The sequence below is a fragment of the Carassius carassius genome, chromosome 35 (genome assembly GCF_963082965.1).
Source record: "Carassius carassius chromosome 35, fCarCar2.1, whole genome shotgun sequence".
Classification (NCBI taxonomy): domain Eukaryota; kingdom Metazoa; phylum Chordata; class Actinopteri; order Cypriniformes; family Cyprinidae; genus Carassius; species Carassius carassius.
The window spans coordinates 11228606-11251079 of NC_081789.1; the positions used below are offsets into that span (position 1 = coordinate 11228606).

The 22474-nt window shown below is 42.5% G+C and overlaps 2 protein-coding genes across 3 annotated transcripts in view; one reads left to right on the plus strand and one right to left on the minus strand.

Annotated features, from left to right (window-relative positions):
• myripb (myosin VIIA and Rab interacting protein b) overlaps nucleotides 1–22474 on the plus strand; it is a 331699-nt gene that overhangs the window by 190493 nt on the left and 118732 nt on the right. For both annotated transcript variants that reach the window (XM_059524403.1, XM_059524404.1), the window contains exon 3: nucleotides 22077–22298. In XM_059524403.1, coding sequence (XP_059380386.1) covers nucleotides 22077–22298 — 222 coding nt within the window. The remainder of the gene's footprint in view (nucleotides 1–22076; nucleotides 22299–22474) is intronic.
• LOC132115689 (uncharacterized) lies at nucleotides 2455–4426 on the minus strand. The gene is made up of 2 exons (XM_059524101.1): nucleotides 3137–4426; nucleotides 2455–3064 (listed from the first exon to the last, which is right to left on the minus strand). Exons 1-2 carry the CDS (start codon nucleotides 4277–4279, stop codon nucleotides 2918–2920), a joined length of 1290 nt encoding a protein of 429 aa, XP_059380084.1. The 5' UTR covers nucleotides 4280–4426; the 3' UTR covers nucleotides 2455–2917.

Here is a 22474-nt window from a genome sequence, read left to right on the forward strand (position 1 = left end):
TGTGTGTTGCGCTAACCAACAGGGACAGGTCACTCTGTCACAATACCGCTGGTTTGCTCTTTGGAGAGGGACCAGCTCATTCCATTGGCTGCTACACTGGATTGGAGGTACTAGAGGAGTAGTGGGCCCCTGAGGGTTGGTTCCCTGAGGGGTTTTCCACCACTGTAATCCTCAAACCACCCATGCTACTGCTGGAAACAGCCCTCGTCTGGCACCCACCAGAACGAGCACTAGATCGCAGCAGAGGCAACGGAGCTCCGCCCCCTGGAGGAAACGAAGCTTGGCTCGTTGCTCTTTTAGTGCTGAGGCACACAGGGGACTGGGCACTTGCAGCACGACAGGGGGATTGTGAAGTACGCAACACGCTCGACTTGTAACGACAACCGCTGAAGCACCGTACCGCCAATACCAGAAGCTTCCAAGAGCACATTGAACTTGTAGTCCCTTGAAGACACTGGATGGAGCAAAACGATGTTGTCGCTCAGCTCCGAAGTGAAACGCTGGTATGCATTGGACCTGCTACCCTTTTATGCTCACGCTGTGATCAACTGCAGCTGGATGCAATAATTGCATGCCACTGTGCATTGGCTTTTTTAGATTACACTAGAAGTAGATTGGTCTCTCGAAGCGAGATCCCAATTTGTCGGTTACCGACTTGACATCGAGAGTTACTGACTGAAAGGGAACCGCTTTATCTCTTTATGAACACATCAAATGGTAGAATTTTCAGACGCACTCTTCAGCTTCACCTCAGCATCAGGCACGAGTCAAATGAGCATGGAAAAGCTACAGCAGAAAAAATGAGCTTCAGTAATTCTGCAATTCGAGATCACAGTATAAGGTACAAGCAGATATGTATTTTGTATTTGTAATTTAATGCTCAAATAAATGTAAGCACAGTGCACTCATTCTAGAAAATATTTGAAAATTAAACCATTTATAGGCATAAAATAAATAATTTTATATTCTGCCATTTATGTCAGTTGACTTCCGACCTTTTTCACATTTTTATCACTATCTGCATGTCTCATCTATGATTTTGCAGTGTTGGAGAGCAAGCATTTGGGAGATTTGAGAAGCTGAATAATCAGTAAAGCTATAGTGAGCGCCTTTATTAAAATACCTGGAAGTGAGGAGTAATACAAAAAATTTATTATTCACTTAGTATTACTTGATATACTGTAATTCACAAATATCTAAATTACAGTTAAGTAGAAATTAATTGTACTCAGTTGTGTTTTAGGCACTAAAACAGTCCAGTACATTATAGTCAAACACATTTTTTTATTGAAATAATGAAGATTTATGTGTCACCCCAGACTGGTTGCTGACCCCTCCCTGGCCACCATTAGGAAAACATCCTGGCTCTGCCACTGCCAGAGTAGATAACTATCAAGTGTGCAACAACAATGGGAAACTCTGTATATTCATGCAGTGTGCGCATGTCAAAAGAGTAAATCCGATCAGAAGCTATTGACATATAAACACGCATATCGGATTCGTCGATCAGAATGAATTCGTTATGATGGAAGCAAAAAGTATCCATGCAAATGTACCTACATTTTAAAAATATTTAATATACACACAGTCCTCTGTTATTAAGTTTTTGTTTGTGAGGAGTTGTGTGTCCTTGCCGAGATCCCAAAAGGCTTCAATTATCACTGCCTGTGGTCTCATGTTTGTTCTGATGTAATTTTTCTAAGATAACAAACAAAAAACATGCAGTTTCCGTCAGCAAATTGTCTTTTGAACTCACTGTCAGGAGTGTTTCAGCTATTTATCCTGATGTTCTGTTCTCGTTCTGATGTGGCTGTTTTGAAATACAAGAAACTAATTTGACTATCCTTTAAACTGGCATATTCTACTTGTATAGCAGTTAATGGCTAAAAATCTAGATTTATGATGATATGTGCACACTTATACATATACATACAGAGTAAACACCCTGGCATGTACTCTATAATAAGATTAATAAATTGATAAATTAATTATTTATAACATTCCAAAGGACAGCTTATTGAGATCACAGTGATACCACCCTGTCATACACACACTTCCACACACACAGAGCTGCAAGCGAGGGCTTATCAGTCATAATACTCATAATAATATGAGGTATAGTCATATACACAATACTGCTCCTGTGTGTTGTGCTCTCATGTTTACACAAAGACTATTTCCTTAAGGTATTTCAAAGATTAACATACTATTAACATGCTACATATCCATAAAACGTACTCGGTTACTAACGTAACCTCAGTTCCCTGAAATACGGGAACGAGTACTGCATCGAAGACGCATATGGGAAAAACTCCTTTTTTCTCCTGAACTGAAGCCTTATTCAATCACGCAGTGAAACTGCACGGCCATTGGATCGTGCAGTGTTATTAAAACAAACCAATGGCTTGGCAGTGGTGCTGCACGAACCTATGGCATTGAAGCCCGACAAAGCCCGCCAAAATGGGCGGAGAATCTGGCTATATATTGCCCGCTTCGCCACAGGAATTCAGGTTACTTCGACTGAAGCGACGGCTGAGTTGTGCAGCCTTTTTAGCATGGCAAGGAACGCAATACTCGTTCCCGTATTTCAGGGAACCGAGGTTACGTTAGTAACCGAGTACGTCCCCTTTCAATACTTCACTCGTACTGCGTCGAAGACGCATATGGGAACCCAGTTCAATCACGCCATGCTAAGAAGGGGACGACGACCAACGCAATCATACTTGATCTGCGAAACCAAGATATGACAATAGCAACTAGGAGCAGAATAAGCTCAATGAGGTTACGTCTGTCCTAGCCTGATCATCTCGTGTTCGTATCGCCTCAGTACCAAAGGGACCGAGTGCATACGAATAGAGTTTGAGTCTTGGGCAAAGAATGGCCAAGAGCATGCAATTGAGGAACAAAAAGGTGACCTTCACACAGAAAGTACCCTAGCATGAAGTGCAGGGACGTCTAGATTATAAAATCTAGCAAATGTGGACGGCGAGTTCCAACCAGCCGCCGCACAAATTTCTGCGATGGTCACACCACTAGACCATGCCCAGGACGAAGACACTGCTCTCTTCAAATGGGCTCTTACTCCAATTGGGCTTTGCAGGCCCAGAGAAGAGTAGGCTAGCTGGATTGCATAAACAATCCACTTTGAAAGCCTTTGCTTTGAGACCGGTAACCCTCTGGTGCGGCTTCCAAAGCATATGAAGAGCTGCTCTGATCGCCTTATTGGCGCAGAACGCTCTAGGTAGACTTTTAGAGCCCTCACTGGGCAAAGCAGATTCAGCCCTGGATCATCCTCTGTGTTTTGTAATGCAGAGAGAGTGACCACTTGTGCTCTAAAAGGTTTGGAGAGCACCTTAGGCACATAGCCATGCCTCGGTTTCAGGAAGACCTTCGAGTCGTTAGGCCCGAATTCTAGGCAATTAGGGCTTATCGAAAGTGCTTGCAAATCGCCCACACGCTTAACAGACGCTAGTGCCAACAGCAGAGCGGTCTCCAGCGACAGGGCCTTAAGGTCTATGGACTGTAGCGGTTCAAGGGGGGCCCCCTTTAGGGCTCTCAGTACCGTGGGCAGGTCCCATGATGGGACAGTGGCAGTGCAAGGCGGATGAAGCCTTCTGGCACCTCTCATAAATCGGACGACTAAGTCGTTTCTGCCCACCGACTGGCCTGCTATAAGGGCGTGTGATGCCGCTATAGTTGCTACGTAGACCTTGAGCATGGAGGGGGTTCGTCCCTTCTCCAAGAGCTCTTGCAAAAATGACAGTATCACTGATACGTCACAGGAGGTCGGGTTTTCACCATGGTCTGAGTACCATGTGGAGAACACAGACCATTTGGAGGCATAGAGCCGTCGTGTAGACAGAGCTCTAGCCTGTGAAATTGTGTCTAGCACATGCTCAGGGAGTCCCGCGGGCTCCCGTCGAGCGACCAAAGGTGCAGAGACCACCTCTCTGGGTGTGGATGCCAAATCGTTCCGTCCGCCTGAGAAAGGAGGTCCCGTCTTAGAGGAACGGGCCATGGGGCCGCAGTCATCATCTGTGACAGGTCGGCTATCCAGTGCTGATTTTCCCAGAGTGGGGCTACAAGCAGAACCCTGCATCTCTGGTCCCTGACCCGCCTGATTACTTGGGGAATCAGAGGAACCGGAGGAAAAGCGTAAAGAAGACGGTTGGGCCAGTCCTGGGACAACGCGTCCTCGATCTTGGAAAAATATGTTGGGCAATGAGAGTTGTCTTTTGAGGCAAAGAGGTCTATTTCCGCTTTGCCAAAGACCTCCCATATCTTCTGAACTGTCTGCGGGTGGAGTCTCCACTCTTCTGAGGAGACTCCGCTTCTTGACAGCATATCCGCGCCCTTGTTCAGTTTGCCCGGAAGATGCACTGCTCTCAGGGACCCCAAGTTGCTCTGGTTGATGACAGCCCACCTTGGTGATTTATGTAAGAGACCACTGTCATGCTGTCTGATCTGACCAGCACGTGGTGGCTCTTTAGGTCTGACAGGAAGCTCTGGCAGGCTCGTTGAACTGCAATCATCTCGAGGCAGTTGATGTGAAGCCTGCTCTCCTCTTTCGGCCATTGGCCGAAAGCGGGTTTCCCTTCGCACAGCGCGCCCCAACCCTTGGTGGACGCGTCTGTGGAGATCACTTTCCTTCTGCAAACCATACCAAGCGGAGCACCCCGTTCCATCCATTGCATGTTCCTCCAAGGGGTCAGGGCCGAAATGCAGTTCTGACACACCTTGATATTCAGGCGTCCGTGTCACCACGCATGAGGTGGAACACGCGGTTTCAGCCAATATTGGAGGGGGCGCATACATAGCAGCCCGAGCTCCAGCACCGGCGATGCTGCTGCCATAAGACCCAGCAACTTCTGGAATGTCTTCAGGGTTCGAGAAGCACCTATTTTGAAAGAGGCCGCGAGTCGCTGTAGAGCCGCGGCACGCTCCTTCACCATTGTTGCCCTCATCGTCACTGAGTCTAACACTGTTCCCAGAAACGATATCCGTTGGCTGGGGGACAGCGAACTCTTGGCAAAATTCACCCTGAGCCCCAGGCATTCCAGATGGCTGAGGAGCAAAGTTCTGTAACTCAATGCCTCCCCCTCTGACTGAGCTAGAACTAGCTAGTCGTCGAGGTAATTGAGAATGCGGATTCCCTTCTGCCTGAGAGGGGAGAGAGCCGCATCCATGCACTTTGTAAACGTGCAAGGCGCCAGAGACAGCCCAAAGGGGAGGACCTTGTATTGGTAAGCCACGCCCTCGAAGGCAAGTCTCAAGATAGGCCTGTGTCGGGGGGCTATCTGGATGTGAAAGTAAGCGTCTTTCAGATCCAGCGAGAAGAACCAATCCCCTGAGTGTATTTGTGAGAGGATTTGTTTCAACGTGATCATTCTGAAGCGCCGTCTCATGAGGGCACGGTTCAGATGTCTTAAATCGAGGATGGGGCGCAGCCCACCATCCTTCTTGGGAACTAGGAAGTAACGGCTGTAAAACCCTGAGTCGCGGTGTGCTGGGAGAACGATTTCTATAGCTCCCTTCACCAGCAGATTTTCCACTTCGGCACGAAGAACATGAGCGTTCTCGTTGTTCACCGAAGTGGTGACCACCCCGCGAAAGCGTGGTGGTAGTCGTGCGAACTGGAGGGAACTGAAGAGGACTTAGCCCCCTCCTCTTTCTTTCCTGTAGATCAGGATGATGGCGGCGGCGCAGGGTCCAGCACTATCTTGGGCCGGGGTCCCATGCGTTTAGGGAACTGAAACCGTCTGGTGGCCGAGCGAGAACGGTGTCGAGGCTCTGGTTTCACAGGCTGGGCTGCAGTGGTAGCAGCGGGCGCTTGCTTGGGGGGCTGACGAGTCGGCACCTGTCTGGGGCGGCTGGCAGTAGCAGATGAAGCGCGTTTTGGCAGGAAGTGTCGCATCGCCTGGGACGACTTCTGCGCCTCTGTGAAGCGTTCGGCGAACCCCTCTATCGCTGGACCAAAGAGGCCGCTGGGGGAGATCGGTGCATCCAGGAACTGGGCTCTGTCAGCATCCTTGATTTCCGTGAGGTTAAGCCACAAGTGGTGCTCCAGGACGACCAGGTTAGCCATCGAGCGCCCAATGGCCTGGGCAGTGCTCTTGGTAGCACGTAGTGCTAAGTCTGTTGCACTTCTCAGCTCCCTGAGCGTGGCGACATCCAGGCCAGACTCATCAGTGGCGGCGAGAAGTTTTGCCTGGAAGACTTGCAGCACGGCCATCGAGCGCTGACGTCGTACGGCAGGGTTTGGACTGATGGTTGGCCTTGGCTTTCCATCCAATAGCTGCTGGCGGGCAGAGATGCACGGCCACAGACTCGTCCATCGGCGGCAATCGCTCGTATCCTCTTTCTTCAGCGCCGTCAATTGAGGTGAGGGCGGATGAAGATGAAGTACGCCACGATTTTGTGAGCTCCTTGTGGACCTCCGGGAAGAACGGGGCAGTTCGCTGAAGAGGGGCTTGCTGGCGCCCCGGCAGAAACCATTCATCCAGACGGCTACGGGCTGGTTCCTCTGGAGGAGACCATTCCAGACCCAGCTCATCCACTGCCCTGGAGAGAACGCGGATAAGCTCGGCGTCCATCCCGAGTTTCGGGCGGCTGGGTTCTGATAACATTGAGGGGGCGGGGTCCGGCGAGCCCGACAGCTCCTCAGCATCTGAAGCAGCTAGAGACATGCTGTCCTCTAGCAGTTCCTCCTCAGTCCCTCCAAACAAAACCAGATCACTCGCGGCAGCAGAGGGACACTGGTCTGGCTGTACAAAGAGGACTGGGGAATCCCCTCTGGGCGGAGAAAACGAGTTCTCAATGAGAACATGAATTCCCTGCGAGTGCTGTGTCAGCGTGGGGTTTCCCCAAGCACGCGACACACTCGCTGTGCCCGTCATCAGCGTGCAGAGGGGCTCTGCACGAGCTGCAATGACGAGACGGCATTTGCAACAACGCCGTAGAAAGGCTCTTTTAGAGAAATTTGCTCTTTTTAATCTCTCTCTCTCTCTCTCGCCGGATGGCCGCAGGGAAGCGATGAATCTGCAGCGGGAACCGGCAGTCGCGTTCCAGTGCGAGGCGTGTCAACGGCGAGCAGTTCAGCGGAGATCAGCGAAGCGATGTGACGTCGTCGCTGAAGGAGAAGAAATCTGAATTCCTGTGGCGAAGCGGCCAATATATAGCCAGATTCTCCGCCCATTCTGGCGGGCTTTGGCGGGCTTCGCTGCCATAGGTTCGTGTAGCTCCACTGCCAAGCCATTGGTTTGTTTTAATAACACTGCACGATCCAATGGCCGTGCAGTTTCACTGCGTGATTGAATAAGGCTTCAGTTCAGGAGAAAAAAGGAGTTTTTCCCATATGCGTCTTTGAGGCAGTACGAGTGAAGTATTGAAAGGGAACAATAGCAATACAATTGTACCTGTCCAAAACACCATGATACACCATGGTAAATGTAAAACAACAACATAGTATTACTATGGTATATATCCAAAAATATGGACCCATATTCAGCAACATGATACTGCAATTGAACTGGTCCAAAAATATATATACCCTGGTAATTGTCAATGGTTTTACTGTGGTACCTGTTCAAAGCACTAGAATATGGCATAGTGTACTGTATTGTCCAAAATAGTGCCATATACCATAGTATATTTAGTACACCATAGTATACAGGTGCATCTCAATAAATTAGAATGTTGTGGAAAGTTAATTTACTTCAGTAATTCAACTAAAAATTTTAAACTTGTGTATTAAATAAATTCAATGCACACAAACTGAAGTAGTTTAAGTCTTTGGATCTTTTAATTGTGATGATTTCGGCTTACATAACAAAAACCCACCAATTCACTATCTCAACAAATTAGAATACGCCACGCCACACGGAATTAAGGCAGTTATTAAAGCAAAATGATCCCCTACCAAGTATTGAGTACATGTAAAGTAAATTAACATACTTTTCAGAAGGACAACAATTCACTAAAAAGTTTTTTTATTGGTCTTATGAAGTATTATAATTTGAGAATTGGTGGGTGTTTGTTAAATGTGAGCCAAAATCAGAACAAATTAAAAGAACCAATGACTTATACTACTATTTTAGACATTGTGCACTGACGTTTCAGATTACACAGATTACACTGAGTTTCACAATTTGAGTTGAATTACTGAAATAAATGAACTTTTCCACGACATTCTAATTGAGATGCACCTGTATGGTGCCATATCCAACAACATGTTATTACCATACAAACAGGGTGTGATGAACTACCTCAGTCTGCTTCTGTGCAGGGCTCGGCTCTCAACCGCATAGTCGAAGAGGCCAGTCTGGGATACAGGGGCATTAAGAAACCAAACTTTGTTGGCATCCTTCATATGGACCAGACACAGCCAATTTTGTTGCTCTTGGACCACCATAGTCGACATTGCACAGCCCAGAGACTGTGCAGTGAACTTTGTCACTCATAGCGCAAAGTCAGTAGAGGTACGGAGTCCTATGAGAACTTCTGAGTCGTGACTACCCTCGTGCAGGTCCTTCAGTGCCTTGGCCTGGTGCACCTGCAGTAACGCCATAGGATGTAAGGCAGAGGCAGCTTCAGGCCAGACAAGCATCTACAAACCTGGGAGGGGAGGCATGGTTAGCCCTGCTGAGTGGAGGTGGTATTAGGGTACAACTGCATCGCAACAGACTGCTCCACCGGAGGGAACCCATGTACCCCCTTGCTGCACCACCATCAAGGGCGGTGAGGGAGGAGGAACACACAGGCCGGTTTCTGGCAGTAAAAGATGCTGTCTATGACCTGGTGAGCTTGAAATGCACTTCCGGGAAGAAAGGCACCAGGGTGGGGTACTGAAAACCAGCGCAGGCCACCTGAGAAACCAATCATCCAGCATGGAAGGATGCAGTGGAGATTTCCACTCGAGCCCTACCTTCTTGGTGGCCCAGAAAAGCATAGCTGTCATCTGTGGGTCCAATTCAGCCATTGTCACTTTCCCAGAAGGCAGCAGCACAGCTAAATCTTCCTCAGAGAGCTCTCCCTCAGATGCAGTGATCAACATCCCATCATCGGTAGGGGCCCCACAGGATACCGCTGGTTTGCTCTTTGGAGAGGAACCAGCTCATTCCATTGGCTGCTACACTGGATTGGAGGTACTAGAGGAGTAGTGGGCCCCTGAGGGTTGGTTCCCTGAGGGGTTTTCCACCACTGTAATCCTCAAACCTCCCATGCTACTGCTGGAAATAGCCCTCTTCTGGCACCCGCCAGAACGAGCACTAGATCGCAGCAGAGGCAACGAAGCTCCGCCCTCTGGAGGAAACGAAGCTTGGCTCGTTGCTCTTTTAGTACTGAAGCACACAGGGGACTGGGCACTTGCAGCACGACAAGGGGATAGTGAAGTACGCAACGCGCTCGACTCGTAACGACAACCACTGAAGCACCGTAGCGCCAATACCAAAAGCTTCCAAGGGCACATTGAACTTGTTGTCCCTTGAAGACACTGGATGGAGCAGAACGATGTTGTCGATCAGCTCCGAAGTGAAAAGCTGGTATGCATTGGAACTGCTACCCTTTTATGCTCACGCTGTGATCAACTGCAGCTGGATGCAATAATTGCATGCCAATGTGCATTGGCTTGTTTAGATTACACTAGAAGTAGATTGGTCTCTCGAAGCGAGATCCCAATTTGTCAGTTACCGACTTGACATCGAGAGTTACTGACTGAAAGGGAACCTCTTTATCTCTTTATGAACACATCAAATGGTAGAATTTTCAGACGCACTCTTCAGCTTCACCTCAGCATCAGGCACGAGTCAAATGAGCGTGGAAAAGCTACAGCAGAAAAAAATTAGCTTCAGTAATTCTGCAATTCGAGATCACAGTATAAGGTACAAGCAGATATGTATTTTGTATTTGTAATTTAATGCTCAAATAAATGTAAGCACAGTGCACTCATTCTAGAAAATATTTGAAAATTAAACCTTTATAGGCATAAAATAAATAATTTTATATTCTGCCATTTATGTCAGTTGACTTCCGACCTTTTTCACATTTTTATCACTATCTGCATGTCTCATCTATGATTATGCAGTGTTGGAGAGCAAGCATTTGGGAGATTTGAGAAGCTGAATAATCAATAAAGCTATAGTGAGCGCCTTTATTAAAATTCCTGGAAGTGAGGAATAATACAAAAAAATTAATATTCACTTAGTATTACTTGATATACTGTAATTCTCACATATTTAAATTACAGTTAAGCAGAAATTAATTGTACTCAGTTGTGTGTTAGGCACTAAAACAGTCCAGTACATTATAGTCAAACACATTTTTATATTGAAATAATGAAGATTTATGTGTCACCCTAGACTGGTTGCTGACCCCTCCCTGGCCACCATTAGGAAAACATCCTGGCTCCGCCACTGCCAGAGTAGATAAATATCAAGTGTGCAACAACAATGGGAAACTCTGTATATTCATGCAGTGTGCGTATGTCAAAAGAGTAAATCCGATCAGAAGCTATTGACATATAAACACGCATATCGGATTTGTCGATCAGAATGAATTCATTATGATGGAAGCAAAAATTATCCATGCAAATGTACCTACATTTTAAAAATATTTAATATATAAAATTTTTTAATATACACACAAGTTTTTGTTGGTGAGGAGTTGTGTCCTTGCCGAGATCCCAAAAGGCTTCAAATATCACTGCCTGTGGTCTCATGTTTGTTCTGATGTAATTTTTCCAAGATAACAAACCAAAAACATGCAGTTTCCCTAATGATCCCCTACCAAGTATTGAGTACATGTAAAGTAAATTAACATACTTTTCAGAAGGACAACAATTCACTAAAAAGTTTTTTTTATTGGTCTTATGAAGTATTATAATTTGTTGAGAATTGGTGGGTGTTTGTTAAATGTGAGCCAAAATCACCAATGACTTATACTACTTCAGACTCTCACGGATTGGCCAGGTTCTTCCACCACAAGCACCACTCCTGACGCATCCAGATCCTGAACTCCCTTTCGTCATGGAGGTGGACGCCTCGACTTCCGGAGTTGGAGCCGTCCTTTCTCAACTTCATGGGACACCAAAATTACTCCATCCATGTGCCTACTTCTCTCGGAAGCTCAGCCCGGCGGAGAGGAATTACGACATCGGCAACTGAGAACTCCTGGCCATCAAGCTCGCCCTGGAGGAGTGGCGACATTGGATGGAATGTGCCATCCATCCATTTCAAGTGATCACTGACCATAAAAACCTCCAGTACCTCCGTGATGCAAAACGACTCTGTCCCCGTCAGGCCAGATGGTCATTATTTTTCTCAAGATTCCACTTCTCCATTACTTACCGTCCTGGTCCTAAGAATGTTCGTGCCAATGCTTTATCCAGATTACATGATTCTCCAGAAACACCCGAGACAACCACCAACATTATACCCAAAGATCATCATCAGTCCCATCGAATGGTCTGCTCCTCCAGCCGTCGCCACTCCTGATCCCCGACCTCCGCCGGGCTGCCCACCTAATCGTCAGTTCATTCCTAGGACACAACGGGTATATCTCATTCACACCATTCACACCTCTCTGGGCACTGGGCATCCCGGGGCCAACAACACTCTCTCGCTGCTATCCGAGTGCTTCTGGTGGCCGGACATGGCAAGGGATGTGAGGAGGTATGTACAAGGTTGTAAGGAGTGTGCAATGTCCAAAAGTACCAGACATCTACCTGCAGGAAAGCTCCATCCCTTGCCAATTCCTAACCGCCCTTGGTCACACCTAGGAGTTGACTTCATGACTGATTTACCTTCATCGGATGGCAACACCTGCATCTTCGTCATAGTAGATCGATTCTCTAAGTTCTGCAGGCAAAATCCTGCAGTCCCGACGTTGGGGTGGTCAATTGGAATATCTCGTCAATTGGGAAGGATACGGACCAGAGGAAATATCATGGATCCCAAGAGTCGACATCCTAGATCCCACGCTCATGGAGTAGTTCCATTTCAGCCATCCTCAGTACCCTGGACCTTGTGGACGAAGGAGACCACCACGGCGCCGGAGATCTCGGCCCTCAGGGGCGGGCCCTGGGGAGGGGGGTAATGTCACGGATTGGCCAGGTTCTTCCACCACAATCACCCAGCGATCACAGTCACCTGAGTTTTAACGATACCCACCTGCACCCCATCAGCCACTCTGCTTCATAAGCGCACACCACGCACCTCTCATTGTCCGGGCTCGTTCATAAATAGCGGACTCTTAGTGCTTCTCTCTACGAGTGTCACTAACTATACATACCTGTGTTTACTTACCAGTATTCGGTGCCGATTCCAGTCTGTCAAGATCTCCTCTCCAGTGGTGTGCGAGCCGTAAGCCATTCAGTCCTGTCAGTGGTGCGTGGGTGTGTGCCGTCAGCCTGTCATCCTCTTCAAACGAAGTTTATATCCATTCTGGAAATCTCCTCCCGTCGTTCCTGCAAAGGAAAGAACTATTATTCATTCACGGATTGCACTCAAGAATTCTCCATATCTGAACTCTGATACTCACCCTCTCCTGCACGTTGATTCATCCTGATACTCTGCTGCTTTAATAAACACTATCATCATTACTTACCTTGTTGTCCGTCTGCTTCCGTAACACAGACATTGTGCACTGAATTTATTTAATATACGAGTTTCACAATTTGAGTTGAGTTACTGAAATAAATGAACTTTTCCACGACATTCTAATTGATTGAGATGCACCTGTATGGTGCCATATCCAACAACATGTTATTACCATACAAATAAAATAAAATAAATTAAAATAAATAAAGAAAAGTATATTATACCTAAGTTACTATTGGAACCTGTTCAAAAATAAATTAATAAAATAAAATAAAACCGAATGACCATGGTTACCACACAGTATATCTAAATAATAATAATAATAATAATAATTATAATAATATGGTATTACTGTACAATGCATGTACTACTAGATAGATAGATAGATAGATAGATAGATAGATCTGAGAGACAGGGGAAAGTTTTGGCACGGGTGATGTGTGTTAAATTTTATGACCGTGACATGCTCTTCTGTTCATGTAACAGCGTATCACAAAGGTCATATTGCCACTCTGAACTAATATCACACTCTGAACTGCTGTGTGTCCAGCCTTTGGAAGTTGGAAGTTTGATCCCTCTGTTAATGAAAACAGAAATAGGTGAAGATAGATCAAACTCCTGGGGTCAATATCATGTCTGTGTGCACTGTACATTTGCAGGAATCTGCGAGACAGCACGTTAGGACAGTGGTTGTAAATTTTGCAGCTCTTAGATTTGATATACAGCCCCTGGTATTTCCCTGCTGTGACCGGAATTTATGTTGTGTAGGTGTGTGTGCAGATGTGAGTTCACATGCTGTGCATAAGTCTGTCTTCCATCAGTAAAGACCTAAGACCGGCCTGATTATGTTTGATTAATGAGCAAGAAGGTTTCAGTTGTGTTGTATATTTTCTGACTTTTTAAGTGGCGGCATCCAGACATACTCCTCATAATTCAATATTTCAGACCTCAGGCTACCCATTAAATTAATATTTTGCACCTCTGAAATAATTTACAGGTTCATTTTTCTCTCTTTACTTATGCAGACCACACCGCATGGCCAAACAGCAGCTTTATCATTAGTATAAATGAGCTGAACTGGCTGCACATTCTCTGCACGACCCTGGTCCCAAAAGGGCTGTGAAGACCAGAATTATGAGTGCTGTGACTCATTGCTTCAGAAGAGAGGCGTACAGAGCTAAATATACGGACAATGTGTAATCATATAGTCAAGTCGTCACCGTTATTTATATATTTATATTATACTTATAACGACTGAGTAGAGCATGTTGACTCTTATAAAACCTGTTAAGTATGTGTCCCGGTTGTATTTCACGCTGAATTAATTCTGTATTGTTTATATTATTTACTCAAGGAAATGAATCAATACTTCTCTTTGTTCATGGGATGTACATGTTATTTTAACTGTATACAGTATTGTGCTCTTTTAATTTCTGACTGACTGCATGTCGACCAGCAGGAAGAGAAAAATAGAGTGAGGCGGAGAGAGAAGGTGTTTGTGCCATTTCTGAGTATGCAGGGTGAAGTGATCAATCTATGCAGTATAATAAGCGGAATGTAATGCTAATATGTTCATTATTATGACCAGTTAAGGAGGAAGTTAATTATTAGAGAGGAAGTGATATGTGTCTGGTATGGTGCCCTGACCATTATAATTAATGTTTAATATATCCCAACATAAACCAGACCACAAAATAAGGACAATCTTTTTCTCTCACATATGATGTACTTTAAAATCGTTTATTTGTCGTTCATTCATTCATTCATTTATTTATTCATTCATTCATTTATTTGTTTGTTTGTTCATTTATTCATTTCTAAATTTGTTCGTTCATTCATTTATTTACACATGAATTGTATTGCAAATATTTTTGCCAGTCATGTTCCTTATCAATGCAATGCATCCACTATTCAAGTCACAATGCACTCATTGTGTAAGGTAAATAACGCACTCAGCTGTTTTATCTAATCAAGCTCAAATGGATTCAGCAGATAAGGTTGTGTGTTTTATCCTAGTGCCCTAGTAAAGGAAGATCAATATCTTGAACCACTCTGTGATCTCGAATGCAGATCTATCAATTGGATTCCAATACAGTAGCTTTGCTGAATAACAATAGCAATAAAATGTGTAGCTAAAGCTTTCTCCTGTACAAAGCCTAATTAGGTTTTTGGTACATAAAACTGATCTTAGATCAGTTAAGTAAAGAAGGATTAAATTTAAATGCCCTTGTGTATCATTTAAGATAGCAATAAAAGTCTTGTCCATTATTGACAGATGATTATCACGGCCTAGAGAAAAAAAAATTACACACAGAGATTACTATATAGAACTGTATATGCTAATTTACATAGAAAAAATATATATATTCTGGCTTGGCTTGTATAACCCAAATAATTTCTCTATTTAGCCTGCTTGGTGAAGTGGAATACCACTGCTCTACTTATAATTTGACTCTGCAATGCTGACTTTTATTAAATGTTTGTTTGCCTTGGCTCACAAGTCTTAGGAAACACTAAATTATATTTACTCATTCATTATTTAGATCCCCTAGTCCATTTATCTAATTTATCTCTTCTTTCCCCCAAAGTCATTTTATATCACCTGATTTAGTTATTGGTGAGAAATAACCTCACTAAAACAGAACTGGCAGTTTTTCATTATTGATATAGTCCTATGTGTATGTGTGATTGTGGGTATGTGTGTGGAAGACTGAGAGAAAAAGCAATAAAAAAGAGGGATGTGATTCATTCCACCTAGTGTCTAATGTATTCATATTTTACTATTTAAAATAAATATTACACATTATACACTTAAATATCAATATAAATGTTTGGCCACATGTAGTTTTTGTTTTAGTTAGTTAAACTGTGATTTCAGGACCACGGACAACACAAGCACATTCTCAATGGCAGTTCATAGATCTGTGATAGAACCACTGCTGGACCCACAGCTCAAAATGACCGTACACACAAAGTATCCCATAAATCCTGCAAAAGGTATGAGGAATTCTGGGAACAATTTTAGGTTCTGAACTTATAAAAACTTACATAAACACGGTCCTACAAGCCCATTGCCATGAGCTGAATGATGGGCTATCTGAATGTGAGCAGATAGTGAGCAAGAATGCAGCTGTCATTGACTGGTTATAGCCAAATGCAGCTAAAATATGTCCATGACAGCGCCAAATGTACCAGTGTCCTCAATGTAACCATCCCAAACAATTACTTCACATTCTCCACTCTGCATTATTCTAATCTTACATAGATCTTACAAACAGCTGGAATCAATGAGCATCAGATGAGCCTACTTGAATGAAATTATTCACAGGCATTGAATGCTGATGTTGCTCTCCCATTGGCTTCTAACATGGGAAGCATATCACTGCCAGCCTCAGTGATGATGGCTATCTTTCTGTGCTGAGTTCACATATTAATGGAACATCTTCACCGAAGGGAATGAGAAAACCCCAACATGCTCATCACTTGATGGAAGGACATGTCCATTTAAGATTTGTTGGCATTTTTTTTTAAGTAGGTCGGAAATGTAAATACAACCTACATATTTTCTAGATACATTTTGCAGGACAATTCATTCATGCATTTAAAATAATAATAATAATAATAATAATAATAATAATTACAATTTCATAACTGGATCTAATGTTAAAACAAAAGACTTCTCTGTAGCCTCTGTAGACTTCTCTAATCATTAAGTTTGCTTAAACTTTTCCCTGCAAGCTTGTGATCTTTGGCCTCCACATTTAATTACTGTAAATAACAATATAGAAGAAATGTGACCCTGGACCACAAAACCAGTCTTAAGTCGCTGGGGTGTATTTGTAGCAATAGCCAAAAAATACATTGTATGGATAAAAATTATAGATTTTTCTTCTATGCCAAAATTCATTAGGATATTAAGTAAAGATCATTTTCCATGAATATATTTTGCAAATGTCCTACTGTAAATATTAAAACTTAATGTTTGATTAGTAATAAGCATTGCTAAGAACTTAATTTGGACAACTTTAAAGGCGATTTTCTCACACAAAAAAAATGTTTGTTTTTTTTGCACCCTCAAATTCCAGCTTTTTTATTCAGCTTTCAGATGATGTATGAATATATGTGCACATTAGATCATGGCAAAGGCAATCTAAATGTCAGCATAGGGTATATAAGTGTAAACGTCCAGCTAGACCAAGTTTAGGAAGGATCTCAAACCATTAAAGTCTTAATTTATGATTTTGAAGTAATATTATGTGCATTACATGTGTGTATTCAAATGCATCCATGTGTTTCCTAAACCCTCAAAATCTTTTCTCATCCTCATGACTTAAGAATGTCTGCTTTATAAGCTTTCCACAATTAATTAACTTACTTAGCTAATAAACAGGCTCATGTGTGTAACGGTGGGCAGAATAAATATATTGCTTATTTGCCTAGCTGTACATATATGAGCATGAGTCAGGGCATCATAACTTTTCCCTGTGGACTGGCGGACCTGTGAGTTACCTATGGGATCAAAAATGCACACCCTAAACAAAGGCTTTTCTATTGGCACCTTATTTATGCAGCCACTGCTTTTTAATTGTTTTATATATAAACTTGAGCTAGACTGGCATCTTGTCAGTTGCACCACATCTCGTTGCCTTGTTGCTATGTCTCACAACACATTTTTAGGTATTGTCTTAAGATTCTTAAGGCAACCCTTCACTAATAAATAAAGAAGTATTATATAAGTCACAAGTTATGATGTTGTAATTTTGTGGAGCATCACAAGGCTCAGTACTAGGACCACTGCTTCTCAAAAAACAGGTTTTCATAATTAATGCAGCCTAAAAATCCTTTAATGGATTTGAATATTAGAAATATGTTAGTGGGTTATGTGTAAGCCAGGTTAAAGAGATTTGATGGAGTCTTTAATCTAGATTTAAACTGACAGAGTGTGTCTGCCTCCCGAACAATGTTAGGGAGGTTATTCCAGAGTTCGGGTGCTAAATAGGAAAAGGATCTGCTGCCCACAGTTGATTTAGAAATTCAAGGTATTATCAAATTGCGAGTCTTGAGAATGCAACGGACGTGGAGGACTATAGTGCAATAAGAGCTTGTTCAAATACTTAGGTGCTAAAATATTCAGGGCTTTTTAAGTAATAAGTAAGATTTAAAATCTATGCAATGTGTAATAGGGAGCTAGTGCAGTGTTGACAGAACCGGGCTAATATATTCATACTTATTGGTTCTAGTAAGAACTCCAACTGCTGCATTTTGGACTAGCTGGAGTTTGTCTATAAAGCATGCAGAACAACAATCCAATAAAGCATTACAATAATCTAAACTTGAGGTCATGAATACAGGAATTAACGTTTCTGCATTTAACATTCATTAAGAGCATAGGTTGTAATTTAGATATATTTTTGAGATGGAAAATTGCAGTTTTACAAATGCTAGAAATGTGGCTTCCAAAGGAAAGATTGCTATCAAGTAGTACACCCAGGTTCCTAATTGATGACAAAGACTTGACAGAGCAGCCGTCAAGTCTTATCCAGTGTTCTAGGTTATTACATGCAGAGTTTTAGGTCCTATAATTAACACCTCTGCCTTTTTAGAATTTAGCATTAAGAAATTACTCCTCCAGATTTTCATATCGACTATGCATTCCATTAGTTTTTATTTAAATTGGTATGTTTCACCAGGCCGCGAAGAAATGTAGATCTGAGTATCATCAGCATAACTGTGAAAGCTAACGCTGTGCTTCCTGATGATATCTTCCAAGGGTAACATGTAAAGCTAGAAAAGTAACGGCCCTAGTTCTGAGCCTTGAGGTACTCCATATTGCAGTTGTGATCAATATGATACCTCTTCATTCAATGCAACCTATTGATGGCGGTTAGATAAGTACGAAATTCTCACAGATACCATTTTTCTCTAATAATGAATATAATTGTGAGGATACTACCTTTTCTAGTATCTTGAATAGAAAAAGAAGATTCGAGATCAGTCTGTAATTAACTAGTTCTTTGGGGTCTTTGGTTTTTTGATGAGAGGCTTAATAATGGCCAGTTTGAAGGTTTTGGGGACATATCCTAATGACAATGACAAATTAATAATAGTAAGAAAAGGATCTATGACTTCTGGAAGCACCTCTTCTAGGAGCTTAGATGGAATAGGGTCTAACATACATGTTGTTGGTTTAGATGATTTAACAAGTTTATACAATTCTTCCTGTCCTAAAGTAGAACTGCTTTACAGCAGAATCTGAATTGTCTCCATAGTTGAGTTTCTGATAAACTCTCTGAAAGTCTGTGATAAAACATTCCTTTTTATTTTTGCTACATTTTTATAGAATGGTAATGTTTTGTTTAACGAAATGCCTACTCTGTGTTCAGGTTTGACTGTAGTAATAGTAATTCAAAATCTTACGCTTCAAATCAACATCTCATCTCTAACATCTAAAAAATCTAAACCTTTACAAAAAGTTGTCTTTGAGAATGTCTTAATATATTTCTAAACCCCCAATTTAATCAAAATAAGTATGTCTAAAAACAATTAGAGAATTGAGCTATATAGGAATCTATTGGCTAAACCATGGAGCAGAGGTTTTTCCTATTTTGCTCACACTAGATGGCACTAATCAGGCTTAAAAAATTGATTTTAAAGGCATTGACTCTATTTAAACATGAAATACTATATTAATTGAAAAGCATTTTAAATAAATGTGTATTTTTTTCTAATGGGAAGAAAATTATCATAAATATTAATTAATACCATGAAATTATCTCAAAATACAAAAGAAAAAATATATATTATAGAACAAAAATATGTTAAATTAGCCAGATTTCCACTGCTGGAATTTTATCCAGGACCTAGGGACTTTGTAGTCTCAGCCTCAGACATCTGATGCATATGGGACACAAAAGTGGAAACACTTCAGGAGTGTCGAAGTCATCATCGGATTGGTTGAATTATACAGGATTTTGACGTGTGTGTTGCGTTCTTTAACGTTCCTCCTGGAAACAAAGATACCGTGGCACCAAACACCCTCACAAAAGAAGAAAGCCGCCTTGTTTACAACTGTTACGATGAGTACATATCAGGATCAACTAAATGCTCGATTTTCAAAAGTATGTGAAATATTTAAAGTTCATGGCATAGTATCTTTAAAATATGTCAGAGAGTTTTACACACCTGTCTGTTATTGTGGTGACATTTCCACACATCGGAACTCAGTCTGAAGGTCTGGCTACGCGAGACTAGGGTCTTTGGGATGGTACTCGGTGTGTTTCCACCGTAGGAACCAAGATCTAAATATTGTTCTGGGTAAAAAACTGCCCCTCAGAAGGTCCCTGCTTGAGAGGTAGTACTTTTTCAAAGGTTCGGACCTTTCAGGGGTGGGACTTGGGCACTAAACATGCTGATTATTTCAGTCCACGCAATACTGTGATTTCAACCACCATTTATTCAGATAATTTTGAAAATATTACTGTTATCGTGTTGTGAAATGTAGTTTTTAAAGTATTTCAGGCGAGAATGTAGTTGTTTAAAATCACATCTGAGATTTATTTATAAAGACCGTGCCTATTTAAAAATGTGTTTCGCCGATTTCGGAGACAATCAGCACCACGCAATCAGTGGGACTACTCACTGCTGTGTGTGTGAACTTGGATGGGTTAAATGCAGAGCACCAATTCCTACTATGGGTTACCATACTTAGCAAATGTCACGAATAAAGAAAAATATATATATATATATATTTGAATAATTTGCTACTGATGATTCAAACACAAATTTTGAGCAGTGTAGAGTAGCACTTGTTGTTTGTCGTTTCAAATGCAGACATGGTTTTATGTTTACGTGGCGTGATGCAACGCAGTGCGTAAGAAGACAGCTTAAGTCATCATAATCTGTAATTATTGCCCCAATGGATGCAACAATTGGCTCGTTTGTAATGGGATTTATTGTTTTTTTTTTTCTTGTCGCACCAGTGTTCTGACTGGGACATGCATCACAGTATGGCAAGGGGCATAACATTTCCATCACACGCTTGAGGCATTTGGCCAATCACAATGCACTGCATTGCTGGCAAATCAGGGTACACCCCGATTTTCAGATTGAAAAGCTTTGTAAAAAACGATGTGTTTAAGAAAGGCGGGGCATAGAGGAGAAACAATAATGTACAGTACGTGGAAAATAATGTTTTTTTTTGTGTGTGTGTGTGTTTTTACCTTAAACCGCATAAACACATTTCATTACACCAAATATGCAAAATTATGTTCGTTTTAGCAACGTCATATGACCCTTAAATATTCTTCGTTTTTTATTATACACGCTTAAGTATATACATTTATTAAATAAATAAAAAACATAGTAGACTGTACATTTTGTACAATTGTACATTGTAAAACAGGGCAATGTCTGGTAGAGTTCAGCTACAACCCCAATTTAACACATATGAAACATCAAACCAGTGTCTTACTGGGCATAATAAATATTTCCAGACAGGTGTGCATTGGCAAGTTGGAGCTAAACTTTGTAGGACAGTAGACCTCTAGGAATGAGTTTGGACACACCTCCACTAGTTCATGGGTTCACCAGATCATCACTTTCTAGTGATGAATCCTTAGAATTATTTATTTATTTGTTTATTGCTGTAAATTAATCACATAATGCTAAGCTGTGCATAATGTAAACCGTAGGGAGACCACAGATGGTTTACACTACCTGGACTACATTAATAGAAAGTCATATTGTAATAGAAATAGGCCTTTCATACATCTTTAAATTATTATTTAGTCTAATATAGTATTTCTTGTGCTGTTACAATGGGCAGGACTCTAGCATTGAAGCCTTAGAAGGACCGGAATAGGAATGATGCATCCTCACTAGAATACATCCTTCCATTTGAGAAGCACCCCAAAGCTCGAAACAGTATGACGTAATAAAGCCTTGGTTGCTGAAATCATATGAGTTTGCAAGTTTGATACAAAATCCAAACCAATGATTTAAAACAAAAGACTATAAATGTTTTGAAGCTTCATTAAGGAGTGTTTTAAATGTGACCATCAATACAGCTCACTCGATTTCAGAGGACAGCAATACAGTGGGTATGTGCTGTGGGCTGTGTTTTGTTTTTCAGTCCCAGTCCAGCTTTGTTGTGACTTTAGTCACATATTCGTGTCTGTTTTTGTGTGTGTGTGTTAACAGAGACGGACAAAGAGAAATTAAATAGACTGTATCCAAATGCCCCACACTTCTGCAGAATTATTCTTCCTTTAATTTTTCATTCCTCACAGAATCTCCAATTATTCTGCATGACTGTGTGCCTTCAACCTCTCCTTCAGATGCACTTGCTCACCTTTCTCCTTCTCTCTCTCTCTCTCTCCACACCCTTGTTCACATCCCCCTCCTCTCCCTTTAACCCCTCCCACTCCTTCTCTCATTCGCTCTCCTCCAACCCCTCCCCTCCAATCCCCCCACCTCTTTCTGTAGTGAAATGAAGCAGGAGCTGGAGGAGGAGGTTAGTCGCTGTTTGCTTCTGTCCAAGCAGCACAAGTTCAATGAGCACTGCTGCATCCGCTGCTGCTCTCCCTTTACCTTCCTGCTCAACCCTAAGCGCCCATGTCTGGACTGCCACTACAACGTCTGCAAATCCTGCCGCACCTACAGTCAGAGCGAGAGGGGCTATATCTGTGCCGCCTGCAAAAAGAGCAGGTAAGTGTCCTCTGGCATACACATTCATGTGTGTAAAAACATATACATAAGGATAGAGGGGCCATGTCTGTACTTCCTGGTTAATGGACATGTTACAAAATGCACAGTGTTATGCAAGTACATCTGGACAAGGAAGACACCACACCTGCTGGTGTACATGGCAACACACACATCAT